General features: G+C 35.9%; 1 protein-coding gene across 1 annotated transcript in view; it reads right to left on the reverse strand.

Annotated features, from left to right (window-relative positions):
• GRM5 (glutamate metabotropic receptor 5) overlaps positions 1–27411 on the reverse strand; it is a 522995-nt gene that overhangs the window by 491230 nt on the left and 4354 nt on the right. The window contains exon 2 of the mRNA XM_040489104.1: positions 16644–17505. Within this exon, the coding sequence (XP_040345038.1) occupies positions 16644–17304 (661 nt within the window). The 5' untranslated portion in view covers positions 17305–17505. The remainder of the gene's footprint in view (positions 1–16643; positions 17506–27411) is intronic.

The following is a 27411-nucleotide window of genomic DNA, read 5'->3' on the forward strand; positions in this document are numbered from 1 at the left end:
CCTACTAAAATTGGCATATCATAAACAAGTGTTTTATGTATTTTTAAATGCTCATTTAACTTGCACAACAAATATGTAATGTAGGTCTACCTACATTATTCTCATTTTTTGTGACTTAGTTTCCTCATCTATAAAACAGATAATGATAGTACTAGTTCATAGGATTGATATGAATATTAAATGAATTAACATATATATGAGTACTCAGAAAAGTACTGGGATATGGTGAAAGCCCTGTGACTGTCTTCTATCATCAGCACTCCCCAATCCTTTATAATTGATGAGGCTGAGATTCACAGAGGTCAAGTAATTAGTTTAAAATCTAGTCTATTTAACCATTGCATCCAAGCCCTTAAACTCAGTAACAGGAGTAAATAAGTACATATTTCAAGTAATAAAAATATAATTGCTTATGAAACTCAGTGTTCTTAAAATAAAAAATCTCTGAACATTAAGCTTACTTTCCGATCAGTGTCCTGGCACTAAGAGCTCCATGACCTTAGACAAGTAGCTTAAATTTCCTAGGCCTGAGTTTCTCTTATAAAACAAGAAGGCCAAAAAACAAACAAACAAAACCCAATAAGTAAAGGCAGCTGAGACTTTTTACTATTTTGTGTGTTAGGTATTTTACTAAATCAATAATCATGACTATCCAATGAACCAAAAATATTGATAACCATGCCTTTTCTGAAATGATGTAACTGAAGCTTAGGAAACTGGCTTCACATCCACAGCAAATAGTGATGGGGCTGGGATGTGATTTCAGGTTTCTCTGAATTCAGTATCTGAGCTCTTTCAATTCTGCAGTGTTCCCACTGCTAAAATTGCCAGGTCATTTCATTTTTTTTCCCTTTTTTTAATTTCAAGTTTTTACTTAAACTCTAGTTAGTTAACATATATGGTAAAATTGGCTTCAGGTGTAGAATTTAGTGATTCATCACTTACATATAACACAAAGTGCTCATCACAACAAGTGCCATCTTTAATGCCCATCACCCATTTAACCCATCCCCCATCCACCTCCCTCCATCAAACTTTGATTTATTCTCTATAATTAAGAGTCTTTTGCGGTTTACTCTCTTTTTTCCCTTCCCCTATGTTCACCTGTTTTGTTTCTTAGATTTCCACATGAGTGAAATCATATGGTATTTGTCTCTCTTTGACTGACTTATTTCACTTAGCATAATACTCTATCTCCATCCACATCATTGCAAATGGCAAGATTTCATTCTTTTTGATTGTCAACTAATATTCCATTGTACATATATACCGCATCTTCTTTATCCATTCATCAGTTGATGGACATTTGGGCTCTTTCCACAATTTGGCTGTTATTGATAGCACTGCTATAAATGTTGGGGTGCATGTGCCCCTTCAAATCAGTATTGTTGTATCCTTTGAGTAAATACCTACTAGTAAAATTGCTGGGTTGTGGGGTAGTCCTAGTTTTAACTTTTTGAGGAACCTCCATACTGTTTTCCAGAGTGGCTGCACCAATTCACATTCCCACCAACAGTGGGTAAGAGAGTTACCCTTTCTTCTCATCCTTGCCAACATCTGTTGTTTCCTGTGTTGTTAATTTTAGCCATTCTTACAGGTGTGAGGTGGTAGCTCATTGTGGTTTTGATATGTATTTGAGATCTGACACTTTATCAACATCTGTTACCTACGGACATGCACATGATGTGGAGGAGCTCACCTTCCTTTCCCCGCCCCCAACTATATCTGGCAGTCAAAATCTCACTGTTTTATTGTGGTGAAGACATCACTAATGAAGTCTTTGATTAGGATCTGATTTTCACACTATTGTACTCAGTACTTTATAAAAGCCTAGCCCAAGCATATAGATCTTGGCACACAGTGAGTACTCATTTAATATTTAATTAATTAACACATCAGGCAGCTTTAAATTTATAAAGTGCATTAACTGATTATTCAATTGACCATTCTAACAAAAGATTAGTACAGGGGGTGCAGATATAACCAGCTACCATCTTAAAAATGAGGATCTGTGTATTCTGAAAGGTTAAGTGAACTGCCCAAGGTCATCCCAAAGTGGGAAATCGAACATAGTCTCCAAAGCAAGCGATTCCATGATGAATGCTCTCTCCACTGATCTCAAAACCAAATTCTTCAGCACTCTAATTGGATAAGAGGTAGTTTTCCATACTCAAGTTCAATCACTTCAGTAGGAGTTTTGCCTCTTTTTCAGGAATGGTTAAGACCTATTTCAGTTGCCTTTTGATTAGAAATTGTGTACAATTCTGAAAGTCTAATCATGGCCACCTTCGTATACTGTATATTAAAATTTTGAGAGCCTACCTTTATTCATCACATTTGTCAATGATATTCTTTCTTCCTATGGATGGCACAAGTGTTAAACTCTCTTCAACCTCTTTAAACCTTAAAGTCATATGCAATATGGTTTGCTATCTACTGACAGAGTGAAGGTAAAAGCAAAGGCATGTAAAAAGCCTTAAGGCTAGCAGAGAAATTCCTGCCAAACAAACCCAAAGTACTATTCTCTACAGTCACAAAATTCACTGCCTCCTTCAAGGATGGTGCTATTTACGTAAGTGAAACCAGTTCAGTAAAACAATTCTACTGATTACTCAAAAGAATTTGAAAAGTATGACAGAGTTTAAGATTCAGAACTAAGACTCAGGAAGAGACAGAAGGTTGAGAATTTCAAGAAAGAAGCAAAGTAACATCAAAATCAGAGTTTAGGATTGAGTTTATGAATAATTTCACTCAAGAATGTAAATTTGTATCAGGAAAAATACAGTATGATTAAAAGGAATAAAAAAGTGCGTAAGTTTTCCCAGAGTCCTATATTATGAGATAATTACCAGAGATCTAAATTCATAAAAAGAAATGACCTCAATTTTGTTAAACAAGCCAGAGAATGTCTTAATTACTAGTGATTATGCATTTTATAGTTTATTGTTTGAGGTTGTCTGCAATATATGTTAGTGAAGGAGATTAAAATCTTATTATTTTATATAAAAATATTAATGGTACGTAACTTAGACTATCTTGAATAGAATAATACTTATCGACTTCATCCTAGATCAAGGGACACGGAATTGTATAAACAAAAGCAAACAACGAGGTGACCTATGATTCTCTACATGGTTTCCTTCAATCTCAGAATATTAAGTATTAGGCAAATATAAGAACCACACAGTACTAAACAAAATAACCACAAATAACAACACATTACTTTCCTTTTTTTTTTTTTTTTTTTTTTTTTACTTCTGGCAGAAGATCTCCATCCCTATTCACCTTAATCGTATAATATTCTGCTTCTAGGATTACTTATCTCACTGGTATTACTTAGTGATGACAGTAAATAGAAATTCTTATAAAAACATTTTTAAACTTGCCATAATTTTCCAAATTATACTTAAAAAGACTTCCTTCCTTCAATCTAGTTTCTTTATATGCTCATCCCTTGCCACATAAGTATCATTTTATAAATTTCTGCTTACATATAACCATATTCTTTCTCTGAGGGTAAATTTTACATTAATATGAGGTCAGAACAGTGTACATCTAAGAAAAGTTATGTGCTGGCAAGTACTTAATCATGTATTTTTCCACAGTGTGCACCACAATGTCTAACACAATATATTCCCATAATACTAATTTATTAATGAATAAGTTAGTTCATTTATCATGGCATCACATAGATCTTGAGGTCCATTAGGTGAGCTTTTATACAGTATATACTTGCATTGAAATATATTGCACTTTGTCCAGAATGTATGATATATTTTGTGCAAAATTTTTTCTCAAATAATCAAAAATGTTGCTGCCAGTTTTTAATTATTTTTATAACTTTAAGCAACTTGGCAAATTAAAGTACCACCAACTCCCAAATAACTTGTATTTTTTTTGCATTTTATTAGCTATGTGAGGATTTATTATCAATAAAAATACATATAAATCCATATAATTAATATTGCCAGCTTGATTCTTCAGTATATATATGTTTTTAATAAAGCCTAGAGTTTTAACATTAAGTGTAATGAAAATTAATGGTTGTTTATAAAGTTTTATTTCCTCAGAACAAAAAAATGAGAACTAATTATACTCATGTGATAAGGGATGAGTGGACTGATTTAGGGATTGAAAATAACCAAATTAAGTTTGATAATGAATAACACAGCCAGATAGCTAACTTTTTCAGCATCTTGATATATTTTTTCTCTCTTTTATCAATTTACTTCAAAAAACACATATTAATTACCAGTTTCATTTGTAATTCAATTTTTTCAAATTCCATGAAATTGAAAGTAAACTAACATGAAACTTTAATATGTCTTACATAACTTTTATATTTCTCCAGCTTCTCTAAAGGATAAAAATTCACCATATAGCAATGCAATAATACCTATTTCTGAAAGGATAATGACTCTCTACTCTTATTAGGGAGACTCAAGGCTTGAAATCCCAACCCTAATCTGGTGAAAAGTACATATATGACTGGAAGAAAAGGTTACATAACCAAAGAAATATCAAGGAGGTTTGTGAAGAAACTGGCAAATATAAAATATGTCCCTTTTTAGATTCATTAAGAAAAATGAAGGAAGACATATCCTTTTTATTCTCTGTTCTATTTTCATTGTAGCTATGGGTAGGACTGACATTCAGATAGCATTACTAATAATATGCTAATAAAAGCACCAAAATTTATATCTGGTATCAATTCATAGATTATGAAAAACTGATTATTTCTGATAACAGTAACAGTATAGGCTAGATAAATAATAGTTAGTATCATTGCCATTCATATTATTTGTGCTACAATGATCTACAAAAGAGAATTAGTTTAGTTTTCAAACTAACTATTAATTGTTTTATTTTCTAAAGCCCATATTATTTCCCCTTGGTTTTATACCCAGGCCTATGCATGCCTCAGTGTGCAACAATATAGTTTTCATTAGCAAAGTCACAGTTACTGACTAGTTAAGGGGCAAGAGCCTGTCTGACTTGAAATTTACAAAGAAATCATGTATCCATTGTGCCTTTTTTTTAACTACAAAAGATGTTCATGCTTACTATAAAAGTAAGCATGATTCAGAAGTACTTAAGGTATTGCACTGACTTTCCATCTTCAACCTCCTCTGTTCCCATACCTCCAACCCCTACACACGCACACACACACACACACACACACTGAAGCTAACCATCTTAATAGTCTAGCTCTTGGATTGCCAGAGTGCTCATTTTATTACACCATAACATCTCTCAGCAATTAGAGGTGAGGTTGTGGGACATAGTAATAATTGTGCCAAAGAGCTAAGCATGCTATCTTCTATTATATGATTGCAAACCCAACTTCCAAAAGGAAAATTGGTAAAAATCTAACTCACTGCATTTACTGGTCACTTTCCTAATTTTCCACCTCATTCACTAATCAATTTAAGTAAGTAAAGCCAAAGTGAAACATTTAGTTATGGATCTTGTCTTCATTTCCAAATAAGGCAAGGCAATTTCTTGGCAAACTAATTTAGAAGACATTTATTGAGCACTTGCTGTGTGCTAAGGTTGACGCTAAATGCCTTATATTTATTTTTTCACAAGTATTATGTGAAAGGAATTATCTCAATTTGATAATGAGAAAACTAAATTAAATGACTGAGTCCAAAGTGCCTCCACATGCAAGAACACTTATTAATCAGGATTTACACTCAAACCTGTGTTCATACTACTTAAATAAAATGGTTGCAAAGTATCAGGAAACTGATTCCTGAGATGTCTTTGCAACAAACTTTGTGAATTTAAGGTCATGACCCCAATGTTGTTTACCCATTTTGTGAAACTACTTTTACTTCTAAAAATGCTGTCCTGGGGCGCCTGGGTGGCGCAGTCGGTTGAGCGTCCGACTTCAGCCAGGTCACGATCTCGCGGTCCGTGAGTTCGAGCCCCGCGTCGGGCTCTGGGCTGATGGCTCAGAGCCTGGAGCCTGTTTCCGATTCTGTGTCTCCCTCTCTCTCTGCCCCTCCCCCGTTCATGCTCTGTCTCTCTCTGTCGCAAAAATAAATTAAAAAACGTTGAAAAAAAAATTAAAAAAAAAAATAAATAAAAATGCTCTGTCCTATATTATCTCACTTCTTCTTACTAATGGTATTTGGCTTCATCTTCATATTCTCAAAAGACCTCAAATGTAGACTGAACTACATAGCATATGTGATTGTACATGTAATCATTAGAAAACTCAGGAAAAAAACTGAAATAAATCTATCACTTTATATGTTTAAACTTGTGCCTTATTACACACCATATTATATGTACCATGTATATGTATATATGTATATGTACATATATGTATACATGGTACATATATATGTACCATGACTTATTTTATGTAACAAAGAACCATCTTAGGAATATTGCTGCATTGTATTTACTTTCTGTGTGTGTGTGTGTGTGTGTGTGTGTGTCTAATAGTTGGGGGTAGATGTATGAATTTGTTACATGTACACTTTTAGTACCAAAACTGTAATGTCATTTGTATTTATTTTTTAATGTGCTATATTCGGATATTAAAACAATAAAATGTTCCCAGGCTTGTCCTGATCTCTGATAAAAACTCAGACTAGGAAATTGTCCCTAACTTCCTTGGCAGGTGTCCTCACCATTATCCTATGTTGATGGTTATGCCATGTATCAACAGCATATTAATTATTTATATTTTCTCAAAGTCTTTGCCATTTCCCACTATGGGTGCCTTAGATTATTGCTTATTTTTTAATAATAAGACTCAAAACCCATGCACCAGGGAGACAAACCAAATGATACTGTCACAAAAGAATAAACCTGAGTATGTATATTACATTTCTCTAGCAAAAAATGTACTAACGATGTTAAGAAGAAAAGTAGAATAAATTGCTTTCAAGGTTTTTTTAGCTGTAAGACATAGTATGAAATACATTTCAAATGGTAGCCCACAGGACACATATGGTTACATACAACTAAAATAAAAATGTACAAAGCAATACCTACCCTTGCTCTCATGTATATATACTCTGATGTTTATATTCTACTCTATCCTATTTTATTCACCTTTACATTAACTGCTTGTCTCAAGCCACCAAACAGGTTTTACAATGGGTTATGATGTACATTTTGAAAAAATAAAACTAAACACTGACTAGGCAATCTCTTTCTTTTGAAAGTCTCCATGATACATAAAATGCATCATTGGGGCATAATCACTCATTTCAAAGTCCCCTGAAATGAACAAAGCTGACGATCACACCTCTTGCCAAAAAATCTCAACTCAACATTTGGTTAAGTTGAGAAGTCTTTCTGGAATATATGCAAATGTGCCAAAATGAGATTTCATAACTCCTAGTTCTGATGAATTCCAAAGAGGTCTTTCATACATAAGGCTACATCATTTAACAATATGTTCTCCTGTTCTTAAAAAATGTGTACCATCCTGCTTCCTCCTATAATTGGCATCTGAAGGACAGAGTGTGGCGTCTGCAATGGAAATGTGAATAAAAACAACCAGATACAGTCTGTACTTATCATCAGACTCACAAAAAGTTCTTCTGTGAGGTCAACTTGTTGCCACAAGCATCCTCCTTAATTTATTTTCTTTTTACTATAATTAATTCCTTCCATGGGAACAAAGAAAGGTGTTACTTTCAAAGCTGAATAAAAAGACACAAGAAACATGCTCAAAGATTTTCTCGGTGGGAAAACAAAGAGTTGTCTTGTTTCCTACAGAGGGAAAAAGAGTCAATAAGAGTGCATTCCACTCTTCCTTTAGTCACAACTACCCCAATATAAAGGGAGGAAGTGTGGGTTCACTTAAAAAGAATTGCCCTTGGCTCCAAATCCTTGCTTTGCCACCAACTAGCTGCAGTATTAGGGTGAAATTACTTCTTTCCATACCTATTCTCTAATCTATGAAATGATGACTTTTTAGAATGTGTTGTGGAATAAGTGAACAAATTAATGAAATATCACAGTATATGTAGTCATGTTTTAAATCACAGAATAGAATCTCAATTAAATGGCATTTGATTGTCAATATTGGGAGTTATCAAAAAGGACAAATAGTCCAACTCCTTCCTTCCCTGAAATAAGGTTTCAGTTCATTTTCCACAGCCCCTCCAAGTGATTATCCATTCCAGGCTGTGCATAGAATTTACAGAAAACTAACCCACAATTTCTTCAGTGAACAGTTGTGTCAATGAATAAACATAACCTTTTTTTTAAATTGAACTGTAATTTGTTACCCTGGTATTTCAGTAATTAGCTCTCTTGTTATGCTCCTGGCCACATAGAGTGAGTACAGTTCCTTTCCACCTGAATTCTCCAAATACTAAAGGTAGCAGTCATGTCCCTGCCATGTCTTATCTTGTGTGTGCTAAATTCGTTCTCTGAAGGCATGGTTTCTTTTTTTTTTTTTAATTTTTTTATATTTATTTATTTTTGAGAGACAGAGTGAGACAAAGTGAGACTGGGGGAGGGGCAGAGAGAGATGGAGACACAGGATTGGAAACAGGCTCCAGGCTCTGAGCTGTCAGCACAAAGCCTGACGTGGGGCTCGAACCCACAGACTGTGAGATCATGACCTGAGCCGAAGTCGGATGCTCAACTGACTGAGCCACCCAGGCGCCCCTGAAGGCATGGTTTCAAGTCTAACAACCATTTTGACCACTCTCTTTTAAACCGATCATGCCCTGGCTGCATTTATTTTAAATGCAATGCCCAACATTTAACCCGTCCCAGGTGTAGCCTGTGGAAGCATAAAAGCAAGTCACAGAAAATCAGTCTTGGAAGGTACCTCCAAGAACATTCTAGCCATTCTTCGTAGGGCAAATAAAAGAAGGAGCTGAAGTGATTTTCTCAGAGTCACATAGTAAAAACTCTTAGCTCTGATGTCAGTGACATTTCTTTTAGGAAAACTTGTCCTTTTAATTTTATTTTTCCCCACCTCCAAAATAGCATGAATGTAATCTTCAGCTCTCATGTATTCATTTTCAAATTAAGGAAATAATGATGCTATTACCCTTGACCAGATTCACTGAACCTACAAAGTATAACAACTACAAGTAAGAGATGAGGAAAATGTGATAAATGAGACAGGCAGAAAGAAAACAGAGAAAAGGAGGAAAGGGAAAAGATCCTCTGTTTAGACTTTTGTGAAGTCCTATCCTTGTTTTTTTCTTAAGTACTTACTTCATGTGTACTGGGTAGAGTTTGCTGTACAGAAGTTGTGTTAATTGGAACAGAAGCACCTCATACCATGTCCTCCCATTCCAGTTTTCTTCACTCAGTAGCAACCTTTGTTACTCAGAATAAACTTTATAAATCTAGAAGCTAATAAGGTTCTAATGATTAAGGAATGGTGTCATGTGACTATCTCTTTAATAAATAGAATGAATGAACATTCTGAATATTCAAACTCTAAAGCTCAGAAAATAATGTTATCACTTTAGGGTGTGGAATAAGGAAGGTAAAGAAAAAACACACAATTTGTGCAGCTCACATCCACAAAATAGAGAAATGCTAAATATATCTAACAGGCATACACACTAAGAGATGATCTTCCTTGAGGTGCCTGGGTAGCTCAGTTGGTTGAGCGTCTGACTTGATTTTGGCTCAGGTCATGATCCCAGGGTCATGGGATTAAGCCCTGCATCAGGCTCTACATTGAGCATGAAGCCTGCTTAGGATTCCCTCTCTCTCTCCCTCTGCCCCTCTCCCATCAGGTGCATGCTCCTTCCCTCTCTGAGAGAGAGAGAGAGAGGAGAGAGAGAGAGAGAGAGAGAGATGATGATCTTCCTTAAAGGAAGCATCTGATTAGTTGGAACTGCGTATCCCCCCAGATATTTGTGTCTGTGTGTGTTGGGGCATCGGTGCAGTGATAACCTCTGAAAATAAAGTTCCTTCTAACTTAATCATCCTGGGCATGGAGTATTTGGGAGGGAAATTCTGGTATTTGCATCAGTGAATGGACAGTTAGAGTACCTGAGAAGGTGGAAACAGGGATACTATCTCTGTCATGAGGCTTTTATAGGTGAGTCAGAGTCAAACCTGGTCTAAAGTCCAATTTTTCAGATCTAATCTATAAATAGGGAAGATCTTGTCCAAGCCACAGCTAAATATGTCAATGGATTCTATTTTTCCCCTGAGCAAGGCAATAATAACTCCCTCAGAGGCTAGCCACTAATAGTCCATATGCTATTCTATCTGGAATGGAAGGTGAGAAGCATTTCCCAAGGCCACCTGTATTTCTTTCATTACTAACAATGAAGTTTCTGACAGTGATGTATGAATATGAAAAATTATTTATTTACTATTAAAGTTGCCACTGTATTTTCCAGATTAGTGTTCTGTGATCTAATTTAATGAAGAACCCAGCTAGAAGTCTCTGCATCTTCTGTTTTTTTATGTATTATTGTATCAGGGTAACCAATATAATTACCCAAACATTTCATAATCACAAAGATTTATGGGGGTCTAATTTTTCCAGATTTTTTGTGAAGCAAAGGAAAATATTGCAAAGTGACTCAGGCAAAGAAGCACTTCCTCTAATTCACCGTTCAAGAGCAAAGAGATCATGCCATTTCTCAAAGCTAACTTTTACATTAATAAATTCATTTGTAGTACCTACTATGACTTCAGATAGGCATTAAAACTTACAGCAGATTGAGGGGCACCTGGGTGGCTTAGTCGGTTAAGCATCCGACTTCAGCTCAGGTCATGATCTCACAGTTTGTGAGTTTCAGCCCCGCACTGGGCTCTCTGCTGACAGCTCAGAGCCTGGAGCCTGCTTCAGATTCTTTGCCTCTCTCTCTTTCTCTACCCCTCCCACTCCCGTGCTCATGCTCTGTCTCTGTCTCTCTCAAAAGTAAATAAACATAAAAAAAATTAAAAACATAGCAGACTGGCATCATTGAGATGAAGAAAAAGGGAATACACCAATAAAATGGAATAGCAATACAATGGAAATTAAAAAAATAAAAAGAAAGAACTTGAGTAATTATTCCTAACAATGATGTGGAAACTGAATTCTGGTCCGGAATATTGAGTTCCAAAACCCAACTCTGTAACTAATTATGTACCAGTAAGGCCAAATTACCTGTCCTTATTGTCTGTTTTCCCCACAGTAACAGAGGTATTAAATTACTTGCTCACCTAAGACACCTCCAATGTTAACATTTTACAAAGCTAAACAATAGTTTGTGTCTGAATTATTATCATGATCATCTCAAAAATCCATCTCAACTCCCAACATTATTCAACCCCTGGAGAAACAAAATGAAACCCCTTTTAAAAATACCAATAAGGCCCGTAATGACATTTCTTGTCTTTTCATACTAAATTGTTGTCTTGATGCAATCCCAATTAGTAGAAATAATGTAACAGGAAAATGTAGTCCCGTTTTTTAAAAGTTAAACTAAGCATATATACTATGAATCACTTTGAAAATCTTTCAACTAAAGCTTGAGTGTTTTCACATGTTAAAATAATTGATGGAAAACCATATCACAACTTAAAAGTGGTACAACATTGCAATACGTAGGTTAACCTGAAAGACAATGTTCTTAATGATGTCATTTTACCAGTACAACTTATTCGTACATTTTTCCCCAAGAGCATCACTGACATGCTTTTTGGCTAGAACAAATTAGCATTCCTATATCATTAGATAGAAATAATAAATTCAAGAACCAGTGCAAACAAAAAAGGAGTAGAGTGTGAATAGCATTTTACAATTAATCAAGGGAGGTATCTTGGCACCTCATTTTTAAAAAGAAGCAAAACTGTGAAAAATTATAAGTGCCTGCTATTTTTCTACATGATATCTATTCATAAATAGTGAGGTACTATTCTAACACAAATTCATCCATTCAGCAAATAGTCTGTGAATACCTATTATATGCTAGGAACTCTGATAGGCCCGTTGGATGTATAGTGGAATTTAAAGTCGGCAAAAATTGTGAAGTATAAATATCCTATAAGGCATCCATAAAGTACAATATACATTACTTTGTACATAAAATTCAATCTGTAATTGCTTTTCTCAATGAAATTGGGCTGGATCCAGGGAAAGCATGTAATAATGGAATGTATATAAGTGTCTGATTATTTAAAGCATCAAGGCTTTAAGGGAATTATCAAGTCTTTAGCTACAGGAATATGAATGAAAGACCAAATTTTCCTTCTGGCCCACAGCATTTATTTCACATTTGTAGAACAATACATTGTTTTCACATTTAAATATAAAGAATATTAATTCATGTTAATGCATTTATTTTGTTTTGATTTTGAAGTGTAAACATTGTAGTAGTATCCAATTGGGAAGTGGGGCAGTTAAAGTCATGGTGATGAGTTTGCTTATACTGTCTTGAAGGTATTCATTATTGCTCATAAATTTACAGTTAGCTGAGTAATGTTTATGGCTTTATCTGGGCTGTATGTGTGACTGCAGTTAACTGTGAGAGGCAGAAAGGCAACTGTGTTGATCTTCATTGAGTGCTCTCACATAGTTGAGGTTAAGTAGTCTAAGATGGCCTTATCTGGAAAACCTGGGTGCTCTCATCCTTCACATGGTGATGATAGTGTTCTAAAACAGAGTAGAAAGGAAGTCCTCACTTCCACCACATCCTATTAAGCAAAGGAATCACATGGCGGGTGCTACACAGGAGTAGAAGGGAACTATCAAATTACAAAGCAAAGGAAGTCATCAAAGCAGCCAGTCTGTCACTCCTCCAAACAGGCAAGCACCATTGATCCTGTGCCATAATGGGCACATATACCAAGGTTTGTAAGAGTGCTGGGGCAAAGGACCCCTTAAATTTTCTTAGAGCAGAGAGTGTGCTGACTGGATTGACACCTTTGAAAGAAGTTAACATTTTTCCTTCAGAGTCATTGCATGTTCCTTTCCTACACACAGTTGAAGAGCTAGTGTGGTCTGCCTTAATTATTTTTTCTTGTTTTACTTTCATACTATTGACCTGTTGGTCTAGAAGGCCTAGGCACAATGCCTGCATGGTACAACAAGCCACAGTAAATATTCAGTTCTGTTGCCAGAGAAAAACCATAAATCAAGAAATGGCAAGTGTAAGTGATTAACACTGAAGCTAAAACCCAAATCTCCTTGTGCTCTCTTCTGGAATTCTGTGACAGCAACACTTTCTTGAAGGAACGTCTTGTGATCACTGCCAAGAGGACTGAGTGACACAGTACTACCATGCTTAAGTATAAAGTAAATGAGCAATTTGGGGATGGGGGATAGGGGATTTAAATGGGACAGCATCCTTTCATAGACTTCAATGCTTCATGTGAAAGCATTTGGAAAATTCAACAGTCTGGGGTGCCTGGGTGGTTTAGTTGGTTAAGTGGCCAACTTCGGCTTAGGTCATGTTCTCACCGTTCACAAGTTTGAGCCCCATGTCAAGCTCTGTGCTGACAGTTCAGAGCCTGGAACCTGCTTTGGATTCTGTGTTTTCCTCTCTCTCTGCCCCTACCCTGCTTTCACTCTGTGTCTCTCTCTCAAAAATAAATAAATATTTTTAAAAAAGAAAGAAAGTTCAATACTCTTCAAGAAAGAGTAATATCAGTTGGTCAAAGGAGGATAGGAATAGTTTTGAGATACTGGGGCTGAGCAATTTGGGTCTAGAGAGAGTTATCCCAATCCAGCGACAAAAAGAGGCTAAAGGAAGAACTAGTATTACCGTTTCATGGTAAATCCCACATTTTCTGAAAGGCTTTCTGAAAGGCCAGGCCCCAGAAAACCAGGAATCATCTTGGGGAGTTTCCACAGTACCCAACAGAGGTGTATCTCACTACACAAGCACTTTTCTGATCCTGGATATGATTTTTTGCCTCATGAAACTTCCTACCACACCACTCTTATACTCACAAATTTTAAGAGATAATCCTACATAACCTCATTATACACAAAGTTGCTTGGGATCAAAACAATATAAATACTTTCTGACTAAACCACATAAATAAATAAGCCAAAATATTTCTTCCAGTCTTTGTTCAGTCTCAAAGTTTGTTCTCTCCTGAATTCTTGTGGTATCCAAATACTTTGCCAGTGTTTTGCAATAACATTTCTACTGACCTATTTTTGGCAAAAAATAATTAAATTTGCCTGAATTTGGCAATGGAATGTTTAATGGCTTGTTTTTTGTCCACAAACAGAATGTTTTCTTTTAATTTTTATGTCACAATAGGTAGTTTATGCTTATAGTACACAGCTTCAAATGTTTGTACGCACAAGTATTACATTCTTCCTGATCCCCTAACTCTTCAATTTCCTCCTCAAAAGGAGCAACTGTTACCAGTTTTGTTCTTCTCTGAGAGCAGTTCTTTGAAAATCAATCAAATGGTTTATACAAACTCCATTTTACACAAATAACATGCCACTACACAAAATTGCACCTTGCCTTTTTCACCTAAAATGATTTTGGAGTTCATTATTATTATTTCATTACCTACAGACTCCCTCATTCAATTTAATAGCTAAGTAATAATACTTAGACGGATGAATCATAGTTTATTTTATGTACACTATCAGTGTACATTTGGGTAAAAAAAAGTTGAAAGCTTAAATTAGTAACAGCCAATGGTTATGATCATTAATTTCTCTTAGAACACAATCTTGAATTGGCATGTCTACATAGAGACCAAGGTTTATTCTTCTGAAGCTGGAGGGAAGCCCCTAATGAAATTTATGACTTCAGGCAAACCAAAACATAACTTTATCCTTGGCGTTTTGTAAATATTTTTTTACTTTCTCACCTTCTCATATTTCCTCATGCCCTTTTCCGGAAATCCAACCCTTCTTAATTTTCACCAATTATCAGTACTCTTCCTGTTAAAACCCAACTGTCAAATTCCTTCTTGAAGATTTCCACCATGGCCCTTATCACCACAGAGAAGAACTTGATTTTTTTTCTGTTTATTTTAGAGACATATTTGTAACTTCTTCTTATCTGAATTATGGTTCTATAAGTATTAATGCATGCCTCATGTCCTTTGCCAGATTGCATACCCATTGAGGGTAGCGATATATAAAATATAGGGCTGTCCTTTACAGGACTATCAGAAGTCCTTACATGTATTTGTGCTTAATAAATACATGTTGTATAAATATATCCTCAGGTGTTATTCCATTGGAATAACAATTATAGGACCATAAACTACAAGTAACTATGAGTCCTACTCTTAAAATTACTATTAGATATATGTTGGATGGATCATTTAAACTCTTAAAGCATTTGTATTTTAAAATGGGAATAAAATATTGAGATCATCTGTATCACTGGCTTGTTGTGAGAATAAAATGAAATAGTTTTATGTTGAAAAATCTCAGCATTAGGAGAAACTCCAAGGTGTCCTCGTCCAATCACCTATCCATTGCTCAAAATCTCCATATATCAATATCTCGATAAATAAACAATAAATTTACACGTAAAAATTTCCAGAGGCATAAAAATATCTCAGTCCAGTATAGAAGCCCATTTTATGTTTGTGTAGCTCTGACTACTGCTACTGAGTGGGCACACAGTGAAATCTGTATTATGCTACTTCATAATGAATAGTTTGCTACATCTGATTGGTGACTGGTTGCCAACCTCTGAAGCAGGCTCACTCTGGTCATTTAATAAACTGTTCAGTAACTCAATCCACATTTTACAGGATTGGATTCTCTGGACCACATTGATAATGTTGTTGCAAGATTCTTCAATCTTAACTAATCCTCATGATGATTCAATGAACTATAAAAAGTATTCTGTACCTTCTTGCTTTAGTATATGCAATAAGCTGTGCTAGAGCGTTGTGTAACTAGTGAGTTTCACATTGGGTCACTTAACTTCTGTAGTCAAACCAAACCTATCCCAAACATCCTTGGTCATTAACTAACAAGTAATGTATATGAAAACATTTTCAAAGTACCATAACCAATAAAAAGGGCTAATGTTATTAATAATTATATTTTTGCTTTCTCAGTCATATTTTGCTTTCTCATTTTGCTTTGAGCATAAGAAGCAACAAATTTCAAAGGAAAAGTGATTTTGAATTGTTAAAACTTATACTTTAAGAGTATATTCTACACAAGGATAAAATTAATTCATACATATCATCATTCCAGAGTTAACTATACTCTCTATTGAAAAAATAGTGGTAAGACTAAATTGTTTGGTAATTTTCTGTCACAGTATACCAGAATATGAAATACTATATTTCAAAGCAGACTGTACCTGGCTGCATTGAGCTCCTACCTGAATTTATGTGTACCTCTCCTTATCAAACACAATAAGCAGTTGGAACAACTTTAAATGTGAAAATTATGAGGTGTTCAATGAAGATCTAGAAAACTCAAAAATCTCTAGCATCATTATAGCAGAAATATAGATAACGTAATACATAATCCAAAACAGTTTTCCATTTCACCAAATCATGCCACAGAAACACTCATATTTGCTTAAATCTATGCTTCTGTAGGCATATGTCACTCATCCCCTTCTTATATTACTGCTATAACTGGGCAACTAAAAAGATCCAAAATAATCAGGAATATTTTAGTCTTCCAAAACCTGAATTTTTAACTGAGATCTGTAATAAAACATACATCAATGAATGTAAAGGATGCTTACCTTCTGTGTGCACAGCTGACACATAGGTCCAATTGTACCTCTTCACTATGTCCACCATGGCCCGTGCCTGCTGGGCATCTGAAGGAACAACCCTCATGAAGTACTTGAACAGAGTCTTGTCGCTCAGATCCATGCTTGTTGCCGAGTAAGCAATCTGAGGTATGTTGAAAAGCTGGAGCAAGTTCTGGACCTGAATGGCCACAGAACTGGAGCCAGGCCCAATGACCCCTACAATGGGCTTCTTGGAACGGAAGGAAGAGGAAGACCCATCCACACAGCGCACCAAACCTTCTTCTTCTTCTGAAGAAATGAGGGAGTCCCTGATGAACTCAATGCTCTGCTCTAGGGCCACAGCCGAATGCCAGCAGGAATCCCTTATCTCACAGCCCAGTGTGATGTTGGGCAAGAGTGTGGGGTCTGAGTTGATCCTTTCCAGAGTGTGCAGCATGGCCTCCACTCTCTGAATGCCATACTGTTCACGAACTGCCCCACACTTCCTCTCATGAACTTTGTCCACCGTGGGCTGATGGTGAACAGAAAAGAGAGCTCCAATAATGATGTCACCTGGCATGTGAGCCACCACCCTCCTTTCACTGGACTGTGCACTCCCACGGACATCTTCTTTCAAAAGCAGAACTGACAGGATCAACAGAAGGACCATTTTAGGAAAAGAGTTCAAGCTAATAAAGACAGCATGGTGGGGAAAATTTAGGAGACTTCTGATAGATAGAATCAAACAATGTCCTATGTTGGGTGGCAAACCAAGGAATTAGCCAGTAATTTAGATGTGCTCTCTAAAGGACCACCATGTCCCCACGTACCATTTAGTTAGATGCATCCATGTGATCATGATCTTCAAAACCTGGAAAAAAAATAGCATGTGCATTTAACAATGTAAGTGCAGCTACTTTGAGAAGCTCTAATGGTCTATACTAGTAGACTTTGATGATATAGATTAAGATTATAATCTTTTTTAAAAAAGAATCTAAAAATATTTCAGACTCTCCTTTGTCTGTATCTGTTGTAATTTTGTGGTTGGATGAAGCAATCTGATAGAGATTTCACTTCACTTATATTATTTCACTTCACTTATATTAATACTACTTCACTTATATTAATGTTTGTTTCATTTGTTCTTCTGGAGTACACGAAAACAAATCTTATGCATGGCAGGCCAAACTATATTCTTATGTGAAGATGAGAGAAAGCATCCTAAAAGCAAAACTATGCCATGAGCAGAAAACTTCAGGGAGTATGCACTCCAAAATTATAAACATGAGTTATCTCTGGATGATTGTATTTTTTGTTTTTAAAAAACTAATTTTGGGCAGTAAGCATGTATTAACTATGAAATTGCAAAAAATAAAGTTACTTTAAAGAAAAGCTACATAGTCCCTCTTCAAATGCAGTGTAAGGCAAGTTGAACAATCTCCCCAATAAATAAGTATTGTGTCTCATTTCCATATAATATAGTACAAAGACATTATGAGGTCAGGTAGGTATTTCCACGCTAAATGAACTACAGGAAAGGAGGGAGAGACTTGGGATATTACAGAGTAAAATGTTCCCTAAGTAGGTAGAAAGACATAGGGAAATGGGTACCAGTTTGTGGAAAAAATAATATTCAGTTCAAATTCTAGTTCTGCTATTAAGAATTATTAATAAACTGTTTAACCTCTCAGTACCAGAGTTTCCTCATCTGAAAAGTCCCATCATATGTACCAGGATACCTTATGGGAATCAACATAAGATATCAACTATGCAAATGCTTTGTATATTGAATAAGACTATATATATATTCAGGACATGACCTTTTCTGTTATTAAATTTCCAAGGGCATTCTGTAGCTAGGTAGTGAGGACAGAAAATTCTCTGGCAACCTACTCAGTCCTCCAGAGTCTTCAAAGTAATTACAGAGTCCTGTAATAAAATTCACAGTAATCAGTCCTCTATCTCTGATCCAGGAAAAAAAAATTACATATCATGAAGACGCAAAGGGCTGCAGGGATGCATGTTTGGAATTATCCTTCCAGGTAGAAACTTAGTACAGCTTTGAAAGTAGTCATCTATTTCAGTTTAAACTCCTGGGAAAAAGGGATTTGTCCCAAGTTGCCTACAGCAAATTCTAGCATAGTTTGTAAAAGGGAACTGACAAATTAGTGATCTGGATTATTGAAAGAATAAGAGACTTATTTTGTATGTTGTCCTCTCTGCCAGCCAAGGATCTCAACTTGCTTTAAACTAATTCCCTAGGGCACCTGGGTGGCTCAGTGGGTTGAGTCTCTAACTCTCAGTTTTGGCTCAGGTTGTGATTTTGTGGTTTGTGCGTTTCAGCCTTGAATCGGGCTCTGCACTGACAGTGTGGAGCCTGCTTAGGATTTCTCTCTCCCCCCTCTCTCATTTTTTTTTATGGCAAAACAGAAAGGTTCCCTTGCATAATGCTAAATATTAAAATTTTTAAAAAATCAAATAACTAGATGTCCCAAGAATAACTAGGTGCTTAGCAATACTTAGGGCAAAAAATAAGTTTTGGTATAGAAGTTGGCACTGTAGACAAGGAGCACAGAATAAAGACTGATATCATTTTCTCTTTTGGGAAATTATCCGAATATTCTCAAGCATTCCCTTCACTTGCTTAAACCAAAGACCTAGAGATCGATGCTTATTCTCATAAACATGTGAATTCTACTGCAGACAAAAAAATCTTAGGTAAAAGGAATTACAGTGTTTTACTAAATCCACAATGTTAAGGAAGAAACCCAATAACAAAATGAGACTCATTTTTATTACATAAGAGCATCAAAATGATATGCAAGACTAGAGGTGGGCTATCAAAATGATGAAACTAAAGTAGTCCCATGAATTTTATTTGTTAAAATTATTTTAGATAAGACCTATATATTGAGACATAACATATATACATATATATGTAAATATATAACACTGAAATAGTCCTTCCTATTATTTAGCTCCCTATAAGTTAAATTAATGATTTAACTCATTCAAGATATATCTACTATTGAGTGGGAAAAACTAATGTAACAAAGAAGCACAATGATGTACATTGATAATTGCCATCATTATCTTTCATTGAACACCCATCATACACCAGACACTTGTTCATTAACTCATTTAACAAATATTTATGGCTCATGCCTATGCTATGATTCTGTCCTGGAAATTAAATACGCAAGAGAGAACAGGTTGTACATGATTCCTATACTCATGGGGCTTGCAGATCAGTACTCTAAAAGGTGACTTTAGCTGGAGCCTGGTAAATGCAAAGAACAACAAAATAAAGAATGAAAAGAAGTCATTCATGTGAAAAGTGTGGCTAGAGCATAAAGAATGGGAGCAATAGTGGTACAAGATGAGGCTGCAAACATAAAAAAGGGCCAGACCATGTAGGATCCTGTAGGCTCTTGCAAGGAATTTGGATGTTAAGTGCAACAGAATGCCATTGAGGAGACGTAAACAAATGAATGGCACAATTCAATCTTAGAAAAGGTTGTTCTAGCTACTCGCTGTTCTGGATAATGTACAGAAGAAATCTGATTAGAAGACATAAATAATCTAAGTAAGGAATTATAGTGCCTTGGCTATTACTGGGGACAGTAGATATGAAAAGAAGTGGACACAATCAGATATATTTTGCAAGCAGAAACAGCTGGACTTACTGATAGACTGGATGTGCATAACAAGGTAGAGAGAAGTTAGGTTTTGAGTCTAAAAATTAGTGTACTTTGGTACCATTAAAAGATATGGGATCTACTAGTACAGAAATGGATGGAGGTAGAGAAAAACATAGTAATTTTCTTTTGAACACGCTAAATTTGAGATACTTTTAAAGCACATATGTACAGGTGACAAACAGGAAGGTGGGTATATAAGACTGGACCAAAAGGAGTGTTTGGGGTTAGACATATAAACTGAGGGTCACCAATACATAAAATCTTTGCAATGAATATAGTCACCTGGAGAGCAAGTATAAGTAAAGAAAAGGTGTAGCTGAGAAGTAAGCCCCACAGAGACGTCAGATTGTGGAAAAGCCAGCTAAGGAAACAAAGGCAGATCAGAAAGTAAGGAGAGAAAGTAAGAACATGTGATGTAAGAAAAGCCAGAAGAGGATGTCCTGGGCACTTTATATTTACAAACATTACACAAGGCTTGCAGGTTGCAAACAATAAAATACATTCTGTCCTCCCCAAGATATTATTTTCAAAATGCATTGAGTATCTGCATGTGGCATGTGTGTGGCAAGAATCCTTGTGACAACCCTGAGACATAAGTATTATTTTATTATCTCTATTTTACAAATGATGTGGAGGGTTTGATAAGTTGAAAATTATCTGGTCACTCATAGCATAACATATAAAGTTACTGAATCATTGTATTTTATACTTAAAACTAATGTAACATTGTGTGTCAACTATACTCACATACATACATACGTACATACATACATACATACACTAGCTCATCACTTAGAAAGTGATGGAGCTAGAATTTATGTCTATGCCTAGTGACTCCATCATACACTCTTTTCCTTATTCCTTGCTGCCTTACTGTCCCTTCCTTCTACTTCAAAAGTCCATGAAAAACAAGAAGGGCTAGCCAAATACAGTTTGAACATCCCAGGGATATAGAATCTTATAGGAGTTTCCTTGAAAACTAGAGAGTGAAGAAAATTTCAGGAAAAGAGATAATCCAGCACTTAGAATGTCGAAATGTGTATAACTGTCTAGTACAAAAGTATTTATATTGCCCTAGTATCCCCACTAGATTATGGCCTGCTAGATTATAAAGTAATGACTGCTTTGTAATCCTCCCCAGATGTACACAATGGCTATATTTCATCAATATTAGCTATGAAGCTCAGATACCTGAAAAATACATTTTAAAATAAAGTATGACTTGGAAATTTGACAGAATTGTGCTACAACTTAGCTTATTATAAGGTTAAACAAGTGAGCCCATGTGTTCCCAAAATATAAGAAGTAAATAGAACACAAATTCCAAATAGACTAGTAGGGTATACACTAGCTCTAGCACCATCACTCATCTGTCCAGCACGTGTTTATCAGTACCTGTTCTGTACCAAGCACTCTTCCAGGCCCTGTGGTTTCAGTTATCAACAAAGTAGACATAAATCCATGTCCTCCTAAAGCCTATACTCTAAGGTGGGGGTGGAGGGTGGGGGAAGAGGGATTGTCAGGCAATAACCAAGATAAGGAGGTAAAATATTGTATGTACACAGTAATAAGGGTTAAAAAGAAACAATACATCAGGGAAGGAAGATAGAAAGTGTTAGAGACATGGGGGAATTTTAATAATGTAGCCAAAGAAGTAGAAACTTTAGGGGCTTCTGGGTGCCTCAGTCGGTTAAGCGTCCGACTTCGGCTCAGGTCACGATCTCATAGCTTGTGAGTTCGAGCCCCACGTCGGGCTCTGTGCTGGCAGCTCAGAGCCTGGAGCCTGCTTCAGATTCTGTGTCTCCCTCTCTCTCTGCCCCTCCCCTGTTCATGCTCTGTCTCTCTCTGTCTCAAAAATAAATAAACATTAAAAAAAAATTTTTTTTAAAAAGAAGTAGAAACTTTAAAAGTAAAATCTGGGTAAAAACCTAAAAGAAGTAAGGGAATGAGTCATGCAAATATCTAGGGAAAGAACATTCTAGATAAAGTCACAATCAAACGCAAGGCCCCTGAGGCCAACTTCTGCTTAGTACATTGAGGAACAGCAAGAAGGTGAGTATGACTGCAGCGAAGCAAAAATGGGGACAGAGGAAGCAAAGTGGGGAGATAGTAAGATCATGTGGATTCTTTTTGGACTTTAGAAGTCTGGGCTTTAACATCATGCGATAATGATTTTCTGGAGGAGTTTTCAATAGAAGACAGACACACAATGACCAACAGTTCAACAAGAAGTAGGGCACAAAGGCAGAACTGAGATGACAATTAGGAAATTACTGTAAAAATCCAGGTGGGACAGATGGCAGTGGCTTGTATCAAGGGGACACGGTGGTATTGGTGGAGAGAACTGGTGGGATTCTGAACATATCTTAAAGACAGAGTGGAAAGTTTGCTGTCAGATCTGACTTGGGATGTGAATGAAAGATCCGAATCAATGAAGACATGCTTTCAGCCTGAGCAAATAAAAGATGGTGACACATTGACTGAGATAGAAAAACTGGAGGAGCAGATTTGGGTGGGCTTAACAGAAGATACTTTTGATAGATCAATTTTTAGATACCTTTTAGAAATCCAAGAAGAGACATTTAGTAAGCAGCTGGATATAAGAGGCTAAATTTCTGAGAGAGGTCTGCATAGAAGACATAAATAGGGGAGGCGACACTATACAGATATTATTTTTGGTAAATCGTGAAACTAAATGAAATCACCTAGGAAGTGGAAATAGAAAACAAACTAGTTCTGAGACTGAGCTCCAAGGAATTCCAGGGCTTAAATTCCGAGATAAGGAGAAACCAGCAAAGGAGACTTAAAAAATGTTGATATAATTTAAAATATTAACATACAAATATAAAATATTGAGTGTGTATGCATGCACAAAGTCTGGAAACATACACACCGACATTAATAGGATGTTTTCTGGGTGGTGGTAATATGTGTACCTTTTAATTTCTTCTTTGCCTTTATCTGTGTTTTCTAAATTTCTGCATTTACTATGAAAATATATTATTTGTGATATTAGTTTAATGTGGGACTGAGGGATCTACCTTCTAAATTTCTGCCCCAGTGTCCCTTGTGGCTTTATCTCCCTTGAATCTGCCCTTCCTCAGGGGTCTACTAGTCAAGCAAATTTGTGTCTCCTTTACACTGCTTTACAATGGTTTTGTTCATGCTGTTTCTGATCCCTGACGTGGTTTTGCTTTGATAGCCTTTATGGCAGAGTTTTTAAGAGCATGGGCTTAGAGTCAAGTAGACTTGGGTTTGAATCCTAATATTGCCATTTATTGAATATGTGCCCTTGGTCACTTAGCCTCTCTGAGCCTAATTGGAATGATAATGGTATCACCTCAAAGAGTTTTTTTTTTTTTTTTAATTTTTTTTTTCAACTTTTTTTTAATTTATTTTTGGGACAGAGAGAGACAGAGCATGAACGGGGGAGGGGCAGAGAGAGAGGGAGACACAGAATCGGAAACAGGCTCCAGGCTCCGAGCCATGAGCCCAGAGCCCGACGCGGGGCTCGAACTCACGGACTGCGAGATCGTGACCTGGCTGAAGTCGGACGCTTAACCGACTGCGCCACCCAGGCGCCCCACACCTCAAAGAGTTTTAATGAGGATTGAATGACATAATATTTTTAAATAGTCACTTTATAACATCTTCCCAGATCCTTCACCTTGTAGTGTTTGCTCTATTTTCTGAACTCACATGACATTTTTATCAATACTTTCTTGTGTTGATTACTAAGCTAATATTGTAGCTATTTATACATGTTTTATCTTCTAACAAACTTCAGATCCCTTAAAGGTTAAATTTGTTCCATATATAGCACCTGGTATAATCCTTGCACAAAACAGATGTTCAATAAATCCTGCCCAATGAAGAAATAATGTAAAGTGAATTGCCTCCACTTGCCTTTCTGGTCAACTACCTGACTGAAGTTCCAAGATATTATCCCTTGCTCCATCCTGGAAAATTGAAAAATAGATAATAAAACTCCCTCCATCCAATGTGTCCAGGCAACAGAGGTCCTCAAAAAGAAAAGCAAGGACTGACAAAGTAACAGGTAGAAACCTTTAATGTTTCCCATGGCTTTTCAACATACTAAGGAAAATAACATCAAAGTAACAGAGAGGGCCCTGTAGATAATTCAATTTAACTGAGACCCATGAAGACTACATGATTTTCGGCAGTCCTGAGACCATACCCCAGCAAAATTCCATCTCAAAACCCAGGTTTAACCACTTTCTACAACTTGGTATCTGCTCTTCCATAATTTTCTAAGCATATACTTTTTTATCATATTTTTTAATTCAAATGGAGTGTTAGTATGAAATCTACACATTTTGCTCTCCTCTGTATAACACATTGCTAATATATTTCCATATTGGTTAATTTTGTTGATGGGAACAACAATAACAATAACTAAAATATGGAGACAGCTTACCACGTGGTAGGCACTACCATGCTTAGCGTTTCACATAAAATATCATTTAATCATCATAAAAAATTATCAGATAAACAATTTTGTGCTTTTACAAATGAGGGATCTGGGGCTCGGGTAGAATGGTTTGGTTAATATTCTAAAGCAAGCAACTATCAGAAGCAAGATTCATATTCAGAACATTGATTTCTTTTTAACGGTCACATAGTATTCAATTATATGTTTATACCAAGTTTTAATTATCCTCTATTATTAGATATTTAGATTATTTATAGATTTCCCTACTGTTATAAACAGTAATGCATTCTACTTACTTTTGAAAGTATTTGTACAGGACAAATGCATGATGGCGTAAATATTTTCACATATTATATTCTATCAATTTAGGTTTTAAAAGGTAATAACAACTTCACTCTTAGTCCCTTATCCTTAACCTCATCAATTCTGGGTACCACACAATGAGGATCTGCTCCCTCTTGCTTGTATTCATGTTCACACATGAGGCAATTTCTCCTTGGTTATCTCACCACAAGGAACATTCATTTACTTAACAAGGGTCTGGTAGAAAAAAAAAAAAGGACGGAAAATAATACCATATTACTTTTTCAGTTTATAGAGGCTTTCCCCATTATTAATCCCACTTCAACCTACAACAAAATTACTGCCAAGAGAATCTGAGTATCTCATTTCATATAATCAAGAAATAGAGTCTCCAAGAGAATGAATTATTTGCTTTAAATTGTAACCCTGAGGTGGTAGAGGTTACAAACTGGTAGCAAAAATAGAAAAAAACAGGTTCTTGTTATGGATTATGGGGAGGAATTAACTAATACAATAATTTAAAAGCTTCCATAATGTTATAGATCTACAATCTAATAATATGGAGATTTTTAATTTAATCAAAAACAGTAAATGATAGGAGTTTACATAAATAGTGTAACTGGCATAATAGATTGCTTTAGGGTCTTATTTTCAGAAGCACTAGTCTGCTTTACTCAATAATATATTTCTTGGCTCATAGCATAATAAAACTAAGCACCATCCCATTATAGAAAACAGTAGACATCTATTTAATATGCATAAGTATTTTGCCTCAGGCAATCATACAGTCTCATATTGTATCCTAAATGAACATGAAGAAAAAATATTGGTTGGTAGAATTTGCATAAATGGCAAGTTACACTGTAACCAGATTCACAGCTCGCATTGTCTTTTATTTTCAACAATCTTCTCAAACACTGACCATCTTTCTGGCACAGATGTCTCTTATATAACTTAATCCCCACACAAGCAAATCACACAGTTCAGGATATCAACACTAAAATGATTCCTTCTGCCTGAGCAATAGCCTCATCGCAAATAGACAGGGGTGTCAATATTGCATATGCCATGAATGCCTTTGATGTATTTTCCTGAAAACAAGTGCATCCCATAGATAAGAGATACTCTGAGGTATGATACCAAGAGCTTTATAGTCTAGGAAAGCTTCGTTGTTGGAGCTATCTCAAGCACACATCTGTGACCTTGTAAACAAGAAAGTCCAGCACCCTCTCTGTTTAGCCCAGATCTAAAAATATGACATATTTTAAACAAAAGTCCCTTAAACCAAAAGTGGGCTATAAAATAACACTGTACAAAAATGAAATCTGTAATTTTACGCATTAATTAAAAGGTGCTGGTAGTAGAATAAAGCTCACTAAATCACCGTAAATCATGAAACAACTGGTTTAGTAGTCCATGAAGACCCAAAACAGCCTTCTACAGCAAAGCAATAAAAGTGATGTAATCTACTGTTAACTAGTCTCAATTTAATTATCAAGCAGGGATTCCAAGCATCTTCCCATTTTGCAGCCTTCAGCTGCTTTCTTGTTATTTATGGTACACCTCTAAAGACTATAAAGCATTATTGTGCATATTATATTACTTATCATCAGGTGCTTGAAAATGTGCTTTTGCATTTCTAGCTCAATCTCTAGTTACTTATTAATGGCTAATATTTATTGAGTGCCTACTTTGTGCTAAATAATGTGTAAGCATTATTTAAGTCTCAAATTGATTCTGTGAGGTGGGTATGATTACTACCTATATGAAATATCTCTAGAAACTGAGGTTTAGAGGTGAAGAATCTTGCCAGATTCCATATTATACCTATAATAAATGGCAGAGTCAGGATATGAACCCAATTCTTTCTGGCTCCAAAGCCCACACTCAACATAATCAGATGATAATGTCTCCCAAAAGACCAAACGGGTTGGCTGGTTAAACCTTATGCATTGATTGCAAAACATTCTGGAGACTCTGCTTTCCATTAAAAGTTTGTGTAATGTCAACCATCTACATTTGTAAGCCATACAAACCAACTAAATAAATATAGGTAACTCTATTTTCTGGAATCATTTAGATCACAGTTTCCCAACATTTTGGACTAGACAATTTATTGTGGAGGTTTACTGTCCTATGCATTGTAGGATGTTTAGCAGCATCTCTGGTCCCCAGATGTCAATAGCCAACACACCTCCTCTAGTTGTGACAAATAAAAATGCCCCCAGACACTGTCAAATGTCCCCTGCATGTCACAGTCATCCCCAGTTGAAAGCTGCTGATTTATATCTGGAAGGTCTACAAAAACATCAAAAGGAAT

The sequence above is a fragment of the Herpailurus yagouaroundi genome, unplaced genomic scaffold (genome assembly GCF_014898765.1).
Source record: "Herpailurus yagouaroundi ecotype Mexico unplaced genomic scaffold, PumYag 180, whole genome shotgun sequence".
In the NCBI taxonomy this organism is placed as follows: domain Eukaryota; kingdom Metazoa; phylum Chordata; class Mammalia; order Carnivora; family Felidae; genus Herpailurus; species Herpailurus yagouaroundi.